Genomic DNA, 13,755 nt, shown 5'->3' with positions numbered 1-13,755 from the left:
CGTGCCATGGACACGTCGAAAGACGTGCCACAGCACCCCAATTCTCACGAGGTCTACGAAGACGGTCAGGAGCTTTTGTCTAGCACTATTGGTAACAAATTTCAGCGCCATAGGTTGGAAAATGCAGATTTTCCACCTACTGGCCCTTCTGGTTCGTCTAAATGGACCAGAGAGAAATTTGAAGGGTGCATGGACCGTCTGGAAAGTTGTCTCGCTTTCAGAGGACCCTATCCCCAAGAGAACTCGGGAGGATCACCCTTCTGTGTCAACTTCTAGATTTTCTGGAAATCTAGACCCTTCTCAAGGACTTTTCACTTCCTTCCACCCTGAAGATGAAATCCAGATGGACACATCAAGACATTTACGATGAGGAAGGGGGATACTACCTTACTTCAGGACTACACTGCGGATGACTAGGCGGACGCCACGGAAAACTGGGAGGACACTCATCAGATCGAGACGGAGCCATGGGCGCTCCCTACTCACGATCAGAACACAGATGTCCTATGTTTGGGTTCCACTCTGGCCCGCCAGGCTTCGCCAGTAGATGATCAGATGGCCTTCAGTGCCATCTTAAGGAAGGCAGCCAATCATTTTCAGATCGCCACCCAAGAGGCCATTTCTGAACAAGATTTCCTGGAGGACATTCTTAAAGAGAACACCCCCCTCCCGCCAAGCCTCTCCTAAATTCCATTAAAAGGAGATTGGCTCCTTCCCTGATCTCACCAGCTCAGACCAGGGCAGTGAATCCAAGGGTGGAGAAATTATTTTGGCCTTCACCTACCGACCCTCAATATATTAAGCCACGCCACCCCCGATTCCCTAGTGGTTACCACCACCTGGAAACAGGCAGGAGTACCCCTTGCTACGGGAGAGGCACCTCCCGATAGGGAGTCAAAGACTTTACGCCTTGGGTAAGCGAATTACCACGGCAGCTGCTTTTACCACGCGCATAGTAAACACACAGTTGCTTGCTAGTTATGCCGATGCACAGTGGAACCTGATGCAAGAAGGTCTCCAGGAAGTGCCTGAACCTGCAAGAAGCAAATTGCTCTATCGTGGCCGAGGGCAGGCAGGTGAACCAAAATGTAATAAACACCCTGGATACTGCAGAGACGGCAGGAAGGTCTCTAGCTCAGGGCGCCCTGCTCAAACGACACGCTTGGCTCTGAAACTGAAGCTTCAAGCCGGAAACCCAAGCAGCCCTTATAAATAAACCTATTGAGGAATCGAACCTTTTTGGTAAAGCAGTCGACGATGCCCTAGAGACAGACTCTTGAGTCTCCAACAAATCACTCAGAAGCTCTCTTCCCCCCCCCCCCCCGCCCCCAGAGGGGTAGCTGTTCCCGCCGGTCCTTTTGAGGCCAATCCCATTCCTCACAACATGGGAAACAACTGGAACTCGGGGCTAGGCATCCAGTACCCCCACCAACTATCCACCTAGGGGTCAGCAGCGCAGGAAGGGTAGAGGCAGAGGCCCCAACTCCAGGGGAGCCACAGCCTCTGGTCAGAAATGACCTACGGATTCAGGTCCCCTCCCATTTCACCCTGGTCGGTGGGGGGGGCGCTTAAAATCTTTCCTTTCGGCATGGGAGGGAGTTGCATCAGACCAGTGGGTTCTAAAAACAGTCGCCCACTGGTACTGTGTGGAATTCCCCCCCGCCCACACACAACTGCCCAGAGCACGACGCCTGACGCCAGACAATCTGCAAATCCTGAAACGAGGTGGAAGCACTGCTGGAAAAGGACGCCATAGAAGCCGTCCCTATTCTTCAGGTAAACTAGGGTATTTATTCAGTGTACTTCCTTGTACCCAAAAAGGACCTCCCCATGCGCCCTGGTAGAGGGAAAAACTCTTGAAGGGGAAAACCTTCACCAACCCCACAGTAGAAGCCACTCTGACGTCAGACGCATCTCTCACGGGGTTGGAGGGGGGGGGGGGGCCCTCACCTGCTTCAGCAGAAAGAAGCACATGGAGTATGGTCCCCACAAGTAGCATCCAACCATATAAATCTGTAAGAACTGTTAGCAGTGTTCAAAGCACTGAGGGCCTTTCAAACGCAGCTACAAGGGAAGACAGTCCTGGTCCTGACAGACAGCACCACAGCCATGTATTACCTAAACAAACAGGGGGCACACTCTCCAGGGCTATCCAAGCTGTCCCAGAACATTTGGGTGTGGGCTCTCGAACACAAGATGTTCCCACTGTCCCAACACGTTCCAGGAGAACTCAATCTTCTAGCAGACTTGCTCAGCAGAGATTTCCCACTGCCCGTAGAATACGAATGGAGTCTGCACTAGGACATCGTCTCCAACATCTTCACCAAATAGGGCTTCCCAGAGATCGACCAGTTCGCAACTCAGGAGAACACCCAATGCCAAGACTACGCCTCGGGTAACGCCAGAACCGCTCCAACGGGAACAGACTCTGGATAACATGGTCAGGGAAATTTGTCTACGCTACCCCGACTCCCCTACTCAACAAGATAGTGCACAAGATGCACCAGGAACCAGTTACCATGATTCTGGTGGGCCCCATGTGGGCCCGCCAACCCTGGTTCGCTCATCTAATGGAAATGTCCCCCTATGGCGCCCCCACTACCCTGCACGTACAACATGTCTCAGGAGGGAGGGGAGACACTACACCCATGCCTGCAAACTCTGAACTTGGAGGCCTGGCTCCTGAGGTAATATAGCTTGGACACCTTCAACTGCCTCAGATGTATGGACCTACTCAGGGAGGCTAGAAAACCTAACACTCATTATTGCTATTCCAGTAAGTGGAAACGCTTTATCTGGTGTAAAACAAAGAGCGTCGGTCCCATTGACTGCTCGCCTACCCACATTGTGTTGTACCCAAGTCATTTGTTAGACTCGGGATTGTTTTTTAATTCCCTAAAGGTTCATCTAGCTGCTCCATCAGCCTAAACGACGTTACAACAAAGTGCTGTGGTGGAAAATACCTGTTATTAAGGCTTTTATGGAAGAGGTTAAAGGAATTCACCCCCCATTTCTAACCCAGCTCCCGGATGGGATCTAAATGTGGTTTTAACCAGACTCCTGGGGTCTCCCTTTGAGCCAATGCATAAAGCAATTCTAAAAGACCTTACTTATAAAACGGCCTTCCTAGTGGCTATCACTTCTATTAGAAGGGTTGGCGAACTACATGCCCTTTCAGTTCTATACCCTTTTGTTACAGTCCACAGGGATAAGGTAGTTCTGCGCATTCATCCCAGATTTGTGCCTAAATTCTTTTCAAAGTTCCATGTGTCAGGCCGGGAATCCTCTGTAAAAGAAACCGTTTCAGTTTCGCTTACAAACTGTATTTGTCCTTTAAACCAATCGCTGTCCTCTGGGTCATACTGCCCCCATCCAATGACGGTCCTCTCCCTAAGCCCCTCCTCTGGCAGCCATCCTCAGATTTTTTTTTTACTGCACGCTTCAGTCCTAGAGTTTTGCTCTGAGCTACTTTTACGTTTTGTCATTTTTCAAGGAAAAAATTATTTTTGTTCTAAAGAGCCTGTGTGCTCTTTTCGCAAACTGCAGGGATCTGTTGTTGGTGAATTTCGGCACCCCCTCAAGGGCGAAGATAGTAAGTATTTCTACGAAGTTTCGAGAGCGCCATCAGGCCTACTTCGCACCCTCCAACAATGATGGAGGAGATCCTCTTCAGGCCCTGCACCAAGTGCGGTCTACGAAATGTGTTTGTGGAGGACCAACGCCGCCAATGCCTCTGTCTTCATCCAGACCACAAGGAAGGAGTGGGATCTGCCTCTGCTTCTCCAAGAAGACTACAAAGGATAGGCACAGTAGGCTGGCGGCTTGGCTGAATGCCAAGGCCTCTGCCCCGTGCTCAGAGGAGCCACCTTATAAGTCCTTTGAGGGCGCCTTATCCGTTGGGGCCCAAGTCCTGGCCAAGCACCGCAAGTCTAGTTCCATCTTGGTCACCACACAAGCGGGACCCGCAATGGACAGGGCGCGATCAACAGCACCACCCGCCTCCTTCGCCAGCCAGCAATCGAGCTACTCCTTGAAAGGAAATCCTCCAACCCGGCTAAGCTGCAAGAGAAGCCAGGGACTGAGTAGAAGACTGCCCAAGTGGCTCAGGAGAAGTCTTTGTTGACCATAGAGCTGGTGGCAGCTGCTCTCACAAAGGCGAAAGGGGCTGACCCCCGTGAAGGTAACCCCCACAGTGCAAAAGGTGTCCCTGCCTCCAAGGTGAAAAACCTCCAGTGATTTTGATGAAGTCTGCTGGCACACCAGACGATACCGGCTCTGACTCCTCCGGGTGGAAAATGGAGAGGCGAGGGGCGGGGGACGTGTGGGGGTAAGGAAGCCCTGGACCTGCCCCAATCCATGAAAGTTTTGTCCACAGACGAGGAGGACCTGGAGTCACACGGTCCACTAGGATGTGGAGGGGGCGACCGCGCGGGATGTATCAGTCGAGGGATGTATCTCTAGACAGCCTGTCGACCCTACACACTCAGAGATCCAGAAGAGGATGCCGCAGGGCCAGGTACCAATGCGCCGACCCCCGATCAGCCTCTGGCAAAGAGGAAGCGTAATCCGATGCCCCCGTTTCTGCGGCAAATGCCAATTCCGCAGACCCCCATGGACACAGGGAGGAATACGGCTGCGACTGACGGCATCCCTGCACCGGATGAGGCGGGGTCGTTCCGGTTAATAGTTGCCAAATCCACCAAGCTTTTCCGGTTTGTGCCAGAGGAAACAAAGGAGGGAGGTGGGTGGGGGGGGTTTGAGGCCAAGAGGAAGACCATGGCGGTGCCCCTTCTGGATGATGTGTAGGAGTGGGGCCTGGCCCGCTTGATCCCTTGCACCCTCCGGCCAAACAGGATAGGCTGGAGAAGTACCGAGTGCCGGAATCCGCACCCAAGTGCCTGAGGTCGCAACCATCGCCAGATTCAGTGGTTTCAGTGGCCACAAGGAAACTCTGTACCACCGGACAGCGAGGGGGAAAAGATGGACGCCATGGGAAGGAAGGTCATTTACTCTGCAGCGTCCACCATCAAGGCGGCCAACACACTGGTGATCTGTTAGGCAAGATTGTATGCAGTACCCTTTGGGTGCACTACAACAACCCTGACCACCTGGCAATAGGGACCCAACCTTTGGTATAAGTCTGAAATACACAGGTTGGTAGTGTGGTCGAGCAGCCAGGCTTATCTCGAGGGGTCAATGTGAGCAGTACGTTTGTAACGTACTTTCACCCAACAGTTCTCCAAATAAACACTTATACTCCAGGTTTCTTGATTAAACAATATTTATTTAAGTCAGTTATGTAAGCCTTCAGATGGGAGCAAATCACATGTAACGTTTAAGTACACTTCAAAACACGCTCATAGTGGATACCCATTGGATGACACACAGATGTTTCCTACACCCTCAGGTGACTTAACTTGCTAAGGCACTGTGGACACTGAATCACTGGCACATTTAGATCAAGACTGTTCAGTGGTAAAGCTTAGCTATAGAGGATAAAGAAGAGGTTAACCACAACACTCAAACTAGTAAACTTTCACAACCCTCCAATGCATGTTAAATTAACACTTTCCTGGGGTAAGGTAACGACAGAGTCAGAGGTAGAAGTCTCTCAGGGAACCATGAAGCAAATGTTTAGTGAGTAAATTCTAGTGAAGCTGAAGATCTTCTGGTAGGCGAATAAAAGTCTTGCACATAGTTTAAAAAAAAAAAAAGTTTGTAGAGATGAGAACACTTGCTAAAGGGCCACAAGCTGTCAGGCTTGTGAAGCAAATGTGAGCAAATCTGCAGAGCAGCAGGCCTCCAGTGAGGACAAGCGCAGCTACACAACAAGAGGTAAGTCTTCTTAGGTTCACAGTATTTTTTTTAATGATGAAAGTAGATCCCTTGTTCCTGGGCTTCAGTCATGGGGACAAGGACGTCTGGGGACTCCTGCACTGCGATCTGGCCGGTCCGTGCCAGCAATGGGCCAACTTCGATTCAGTGGCACTTTGCGGTTTCCATGCCTGGCGTCACCGTCGGAAGAGAGGATGGCGCCCATCTTGGGCATGGTGCAACGGCTGTTGGCACTGAAGATCGCTATGGTGAGGACCATCAAGTCTCTACTCGGCATGATGGTGTCATGCATCTATCTCATCCGACTTTGCAGGCTACAGATGCGTCCATTGCAAAAGTTCTTCAACAAACATTAGGGAAGCTTCCAGGACAAGGTCCTGCTCGACGAGAGCTTTGGTCGAACGATGAAGTGGGGAGTGTGCACTCCTCTGTCTGGAGGCGTGGATTTCCAGATCCCACCAGAACAGGAGACTGTCGCAAAGGATTCCTCCCTGGAAGGATGGGGTGCCCACACCGGAAGTCTCCACGCAAAGAGGCCTGTGGCTACCGGAGGAGAAAATATTGCACATCAGCGTGCTGTAGCTGCGGGCAGTGTTTTGGGCCTTCAAGTCCTTCCGTCCTTCAAGGGCAAGGTGGTGCGGGTCTTCAGACAATACCACCACAATGTTTTACATCAGGAAGCAGGGGGGGGTCACCAGATCCCCGGCGCTCTCCAAAGAAGTGCAGGACCTATGGCACTGGGCCTTCACCCAGGGGATGTTCCTCATTCCGTTTCATCTGGCAGGAGTAAAGGACACTGTTGCCGACTCTCTCAGCAGGGAGCTGTGCGTTTGCCAAGAGTGGGACCTGTTCCGCAGAAGGGCAAACCCCAGATCGATCTGTTGGTGACTAACACCAAGTGCCAGAGGTTTGCCAGCAGGTTTCCCCAGCCGGGGAGCATGGGGGATGCATTCTCATTCCCCTGGGACTGCCTGTTTCTGTATGCGTTCCCTCTGTTGCCGTTGCTTCTTAAACTCCTCAATCAACTCGGACGGTCCCGGTGCAGGATGATCGTCTCACCAGCGTGGCAGAGGCAGAACTGGTACCCGGACCTTCTCAGCATGTCAGCGTACCCTACATTCAAGCTTCCGGTGGTCGCAGATCTTCTCACCAGGGAAGGAGGTGCCATTCTACATCACGACCCAGGATCGCTTAATCTGAAGGCCTAGCTCCTGCAGCGTTAGATTTCGGGGGTTTGCGATCTCCCAGTGGACTGCAAGGAGGTACTTTCCAAGGCCAGAGCATTGTCTACTCTCAAATGCTACGGACCTAAATGGAAGAGGTTTGCCATTTGGTGGCGTGCACAAAAGATCGATCCTGAGTCACAGCTGCGCAGGTACTACCATATTTGCTGTTGGCCAAATCGGGCCTGGCCCATGCCTCCATCAAAGTTCATCTGGCGGCTATCTCCCGATACACCAGATCTCAAGGACAGTTGTAGTTATGGTCACACTGGTTAAGGAGTTCGTCAAAGGACTGTTCTGTTTGTTACCGCCGGTGAAGGCTCCAGCCCCGGCGTGGGAACGCAATGTGGTGCTGACTAGACTCATGGGCCCTCCATTCGAACCTAAGCAGACAGTTCCACTGAAGTTCTTGTCGTAGAAGACGGTGTTCCTCGTGGCCATCGCCTCTGCATGATGGGTGGGTGAGATTCAGGCCCTGTCCTGTAAGCCACCTTACTTGACTTTTCACAACACAAGGGTGGTGTTGAGTACACACCCCTCCGTCATGCCCTAGCTGCCGTCAGACTTTCATCTAAACGATCCCTTGGTGTTGCCTGTGTTTTTCCGACGCCTTCGTCGCCAGCTGAAAGGACTTTACACTTGCTGGATGTAGCTAGAGCGCTGAAGTTCTATGTGGACCTCACGTAGAGTTTCCGGAAGACATTGCAACTTTTTGTGGCCTTGTGAACCATGGGAAGGCCCTCTCCAATGCTTCCATTTCCCGGTGGCTCTCCGGCTACATCACCCATTGCTTCTGTTGAGCCTTGCCACCTCCCATGGGTGTGTAATGTTGTACTGCTATGTATGTTATTCTGAGCATGTCAATCCATGCCAGACCCCATGCTGGAGAAGGAACAAGTTACTTAACTAACTATTGTTATCCAGCATGGGTCTGGCATGGGTGCACATGCAAACCCTCCCTCTGTGGCTCTTCTTGGTCATACTACCATTTTACGTGCTTACCAAATCTGAAGATGGTTGCCAGAGGGGCTTAGGGAGAGGACTGTCATTGGATGGGGGCAGTATGACCCGGAGGACAGTGATTGGTCTAAAGTAAGTGAACTGTTTTTATTTTACTGAGGATTCCTGGCCTGACGGTAAATATTCATGAGCATGTGAATCCACAACAGACCCATTGAAGGCAAGCCCCTGAACGCTCACCAGAGAAAATACAACACGCTAGGGAAGAAAGGCTCAAGTCGATCTTGTAAGGATAACTCGTGCGCTTACAAGCTTAGAGCAACGGCAAAGAACTCTGCTGCCAAGAACGTTCTGCCGAAAAGGGGTACAAGCAGAAACATTTAAGGCAAAAACATCATAATGACGCAATACATGTAGTACACACCCGCGTGGCTGATTGATGGACCCTATACATGTGCTGCCCTTATCCATATGGAATGGCAGTTTATTGGTCTGTCAGTCTTCCATCTCTTGGGCACTGCGGGGCTCGTTCTCGCGTCGAAGGTCAGAAAACAAATTAACTATGCGGCTTGTTTATCACTCATACATACGTTCAGTTTTTGCCAGCTGCTGAAAACATACCTGTTCTAAGTCCTCTCGTTTTGATACCCTCCAGCGCCATGATGCTTACTGCAAATGAGCGCTTTATATTATCCATTAACATAACTTGGCAGGCTTCAAGCCCACAGGAGGTTCCAGGGCACTCTAACCTTCCCCCGCACATTTCACTCCCTCCGTGTCATCTGACTCACAGGTCTTCCACCCTCGTTTGAACTATAATGTATCCCTCCCAGCACAGCGCCATACAAATCACACGATTGTCGCAACAATATATCCTGGCCATCCTCTTTGAACATTTCAGGACTTGTTACTTTGGGGTTTGTCAAAGGGCACCTGGTGTCTAGGAATTCGGGGATCTTGGGGTTTAGTCAGTTATATGGGCTATAACTCGTTATCACTTGGAAATGGGCCAGGTAGTGCTTTGGCCGAAGTGATATCATGCCCACCAGGCGCCGGCCTCTAATCGTGGCCTTGTCGGGCACATTCCTTTTGGTTGAAAGATAGATCTTCAACACTTTCAAGAACAATGGACAAACTGTGGCTGGTTTGTGTGCGATTGGAGCTCGGCCAAGACTGGAGATTTGTTGCTTTGTGGATTTGGGCCTAGTGTATGCAATGCTACATTTACTGTGCTTACCGCGCAAGCCTTTTCTTCTACCTAGAATATTAATATCTACACAAAATAGCTATGCTGCCCGTGCCTTGGGCCGCATCATATGAATATGCTATAATTGATGATAGCATGGGTTCCTACTGGACAGGAAAGCACTCCTTTCACTGACCCAGGGTTCATTACAGTGCCTCGTATGCATTTCGCCTTACTTTAAAATGCCTTGGGAAGGGCAAGGGGGGAAATGGAGCTGTCCCCTACCAACACCATGCTGAAGAGCAATAGTTACAGGTAAGTAACTTGTTCCTTACTCAGCAATATACAGTTCAGTCCAAGAGGATTTCTAGCACACCACTGCACATGGTGGCTTTGATTAAATTTTACAGCAGAAAATAAATTTGGTAGAAAGCCTGTCATTTAACACTTATACTTCTTGTATATTCAGGTAATGTAAAGAATAAACTTCTATGAGCCTTTTGTGATTTGCTTCATCTACATAACGTCTGGCTTAAGGATACTGAGCTTTGAGCATTCGGTATTCCATAATTGGTGCTGCTCAGCCATTTAGATGTAGCGTCAGTCAGAGGGTGAAATAAACCATGTTGTGCTGCATTTGGCATTGCAGCTCAAGTTGAACATTTGAAATGTGTTTGACCTTGGCATCACTAATCATTGAATGTGTTCTGTAAAAGTTCTGACTCACTTCTGGGTGTTTGGTTTATTTTGCTTTAGATGATTAAACCTTGCTCCATTTTTTTCCCCTTTTCACAGGTAGATCTTAAATTTCCATCTTTTGTGACAGAAGGGGCTAAGGACTTGATCTCCAGGCTACTGCGCCACAATCCTGCCCAGAGACTCTCCCTGCAAGGTGTATTGGAGCACCCCTGGGTCAAAGCAAACTCTCGCCGTGTGCTGCCGCCAGTGTACACTTCCAAGCCATAGACATGAGATGGGACTTGAGCTGGTGGAATTGTACATAAGTGACGTCTTTAATATTGTATGCATTCTTTGGGAAAAGGAACTTTTTAACTTGCTGTGCCAGGTGTAGTGTCCAGGCCTGACGGCAGTCTGCACAGAACTTTAACGCCAGTGCATTCCACCCATGGCCAGCACTGGAGCTATGCCGGAACCGATGTTTCAGAAAGATCCGTAGTGGCTATTCACGTGTGTCCTGTGTGTAAAGGTTATCAAAGGGTTGCTTTATCATTTACTTAATTAAACTTTATTTTCAATACTGTCAATTAGCGTACTACTTTATACAGCAACGAATGTAAACCGATTATAATTTACTTCTGCAACTTTGCTGTGCCTACTGGATAAGGTTCCGATCATTGCCCACCCAGGTTACCGATTGATGTGTGAAATACTTCCTGCCAAATTAGCAAGGTAACAATATATTTGCTATCTCGTACATAATGCTGTAATGCAATCAAAGAATCTAAAATCTCAGATACAGTTTCAGTGGTGCTTGAATTTGTGTGCTGGTTTGTGCCATCTCACTAAAGCCATGTGGTGTGGGGGTACATTTGTGGCATGATCAGGAAATGGTAGATTGAAATTGTGAACTTAAGCATTGGAAAAGCCAACAGGTCATACTTTTTAATAGATTTTACTTGATCAATAAGCTTGATGTGGGTGGGTTGATTAGCATGATTAAGATGGATGCTGGAAGTTATTGTGATTGTTTGGGTTTGTAGGGTGGGCAGCAGCAGTATGAAATGCTCTGCATGATATGATTGGAATTGGGTTGTATGAGTGGGTTAATTTTGGGTATGGGTGAGATGCTGGCCTGCGTGCGGTAACTTGGCTCATTGCAGATCATTGACCATTGTGTATTTTGTGTACATTTGAGGTCTGACATTTGCCCTCAAATTAGCATGTTTGACCTAGTCTAGCGATGGAGCCGAACCAATGTATGAGTGTTAGGTGAGGCAAGGCTTGCAGTGCTTTAATCTGAGAACGTTTTCAAATTACAGGAGAATTTGTACAGGACAATTTTTGTTAACTGGGATAAAAAAGGCAGTAGTCACTTAGTACATGAGAATTTGCTTCCTGGCAGCATGAAGGTGAGGCCCCACTGCTCCCTCTTGCATTTTTCTCATTTGAAGTGTACTTTTGTTCTCAAAGTGCTCAGGTGCCTCGTTGCTTTCCCCTGAGCCCCTTCTGTGATCTCTCCCGCCTTGTGTCCAGCCCATTCCCCTGATTGGCTCGTAGGACTCAATAGTGTAGCCCTAGTGCAGCCCCTGCCGGTAGCTGCCCGGTAGCAAAGGGCAGCTCCATACTGTCAGCAGGGGGAGCAGCAACCCACTAACATTAAAGCATATAGCAGCAACTTAACCCCCAGAAACTCAAATGGCACGTTTAACCAAACTGACCCACTGTCCCATCGCCCATCTCATGCTCCACGTCTGAACTCGAGGGACAGGACCAGCAGTGCTCGCATCTGTGTGTGTGTGCAGTGTCAAACCCTACGGCTCACTCTAACGGCTATTGCCCACCCATCCACTCCCGCCCCTACCCCCTCACCCCCCCACCCCCCCAACCCCGCTGCAACTGCATTAAATAAGGTGGTTCCACTTTCAAACAAGCGGCACCAACCTGGCTGCCTAGACCCGTCAAACGAAGAACTGACTGCCGTCAACCAGCACCAACAGATGAGGAAGGCCAATTTCACACACAATCACACTAGTACCGATAACCACCTTTAGTAATCTTGCCACGATACACTACCAGCAGATTGAAGTGCACCAACCACTCTCGGCCATCACCTACAACAGGGAATCCTCTGTAAAAACAAATGAAACCCTTCGTATTGTGAAGGACTCTAATCTAGGTGCTGTATTACTGCCTGCCTTTCTTTGAAACCTAGTCCCTTCTCCCGTTATCTAGGTCTCTCAAATCTAGGTGTATCTAATTTACTGCCTGCTTTTCTGTAAAACCTAGGCCTCCGCTCCAGCCCCCCCACCCCCATTATCTAGGTTTACTCCGCCCTTATCCATGGCTGACTTGCCCACCCAGACAGACACCACGACAACCAGGACCGTGTATCCACCCAGACTCCCCTGTCCCCTCTACTCCACCACCCTGCCAAACAATATTCCACCCCACACCACTCTTGTCCTCTGTACTAGTGCCTTTATTCATGAACCCACCCCCCTGCGTGCCACCTCACTCCGACCTCTCCACTCAGTCACCATACTCTAACACCCTTGCTGTATCCCAAACCACCATACCCCCTCTAACTCTGATCAGAAGAGCGATCTGGCGTGCCAAATACTTCCCTGCTCCCCCCTCCCCCCATCAACACCTTACCCCCGGGCTTCGACTGAGAACTCCCTACCCCCCCCCCCCCCCACTCCTGCACCCTGTGCAATTTCCAACTCACAAGCCAGAGGAGCTCTCTGGCTCTCCAAACACCAGCTACCACCCCCTGCCACTACCGCAGCTTTGGTGGGGTCTGACCAGGACTCCCCAACCAGACCTGCCTCACACCCCCAGTCCTCCCCTGCCAAAACTCCTTCTACCCCTGAGCTACCAGTCATCTACTCATCCAGAGCTCCACTTTGCACCATCCTCGCCATCCAACAGCCAAAATGCATCCCATCCATCCCCACCTCCTCATTCCCACACACCCTCACCAGAAACACCATTCCTGCACTATCAAGTCTACCTGACAGCACTGACCCTCTAAGACCTCTGCACCCGCGAACACTGCACAGCTTAGTGACTACCTCACCTGCAACATCCTCTAGCCCTTGCCCCACACCCCCTCCCCTTCACCCCATGCTCCTCCCCACAACCCTCCCACAGACCTCCCCTCCCACCACCTCCCCCTCAATCCCTTTCCCCTCTCTCAAAGTAGCATGTATTGCCCTTTCTAAAACCATCGCTTCATGCCTTCCCCCTCTGACTGTTAGGCTAAGTTTGAATGCAGTATCTTCTGGGACCACTGCAGACTACTATGACTACAGGTGTAAGCAAAACCAACCATTGGTAGAAGTCTGTACCGCACAGTTTTGGTAGCGGGCTGAGTAGCCAGTCTTGTCTCAAGCGGGAATGTGAGCTGTAATGAGGTTACAGAGGTCTACAATAACAGGTGTTCAAATAAACTCTTAAGGTTTTTTGGTTAAAAATGCTTACTAATTTATTAACCATTCAAATATAAAACATTCAATAGAAAGAGGCAATTATATCATACACACAAATAACTTCAATACCAATTCAGAAATACTTTTCAAGAGGAGTAAAAGATAAAGATTAGAACATGAAAGGTTACAATCTTCTTTTTAGAGTTCACCAGAAGTCAATTCAATTGGCTAGGCCAAAGTCAATGGGCTGAAGTCTTGAATATGATAAAGCAGTTCTGGTAGTTAAACGGAAAATTCTCTGCAAATGTTCTTAAGAATAGTTTGTAGCAAGAAGCATCATATGTTGGGTCATAAGCTGATTAGGCCTGTGAGTTGGGAGAGTTTCAAGCACTTTCACCGTGAGAGGTAAGTATAATCTGTCTGGTTTTACAGTACCTAA

The 13,755-nt window shown here is 49.6% G+C and overlaps 1 protein-coding gene across 3 annotated transcripts in view; it reads left to right on the top strand.

The window, feature by feature from the left end:
• LOC138567570 (aurora kinase B-like) overlaps positions 1 to 10,469 on the top strand; it is a 160,032-nt gene extending 149,563 nt beyond the window's left edge. For all 3 annotated transcript variants that reach the window (XM_069645922.1, XM_069645923.1, XM_069645924.1), the window contains exon 9: positions 10,000 to 10,469. In XM_069645922.1, coding sequence (XP_069502023.1) covers positions 10,000 to 10,170 — 171 coding nt within the window. In that variant the 3' untranslated portion in view covers positions 10,171 to 10,469. The remainder of the gene's footprint in view (positions 1 to 9,999) is intronic.
• The last annotated feature ends 3,286 nt before the right edge of the window (positions 10,470 to 13,755 follow it).

The sequence above is a fragment of the Ambystoma mexicanum genome, chromosome 2p (assembly GCF_040938575.1).
Source record: "Ambystoma mexicanum isolate Mex_15411 chromosome 2p, UKY_AmexF1_1, whole genome shotgun sequence".
NCBI classification, from domain to species: domain Eukaryota; kingdom Metazoa; phylum Chordata; class Amphibia; order Caudata; family Ambystomatidae; genus Ambystoma; species Ambystoma mexicanum.
This window is presented reverse-complemented; position numbering and strand designations above follow the sequence as displayed.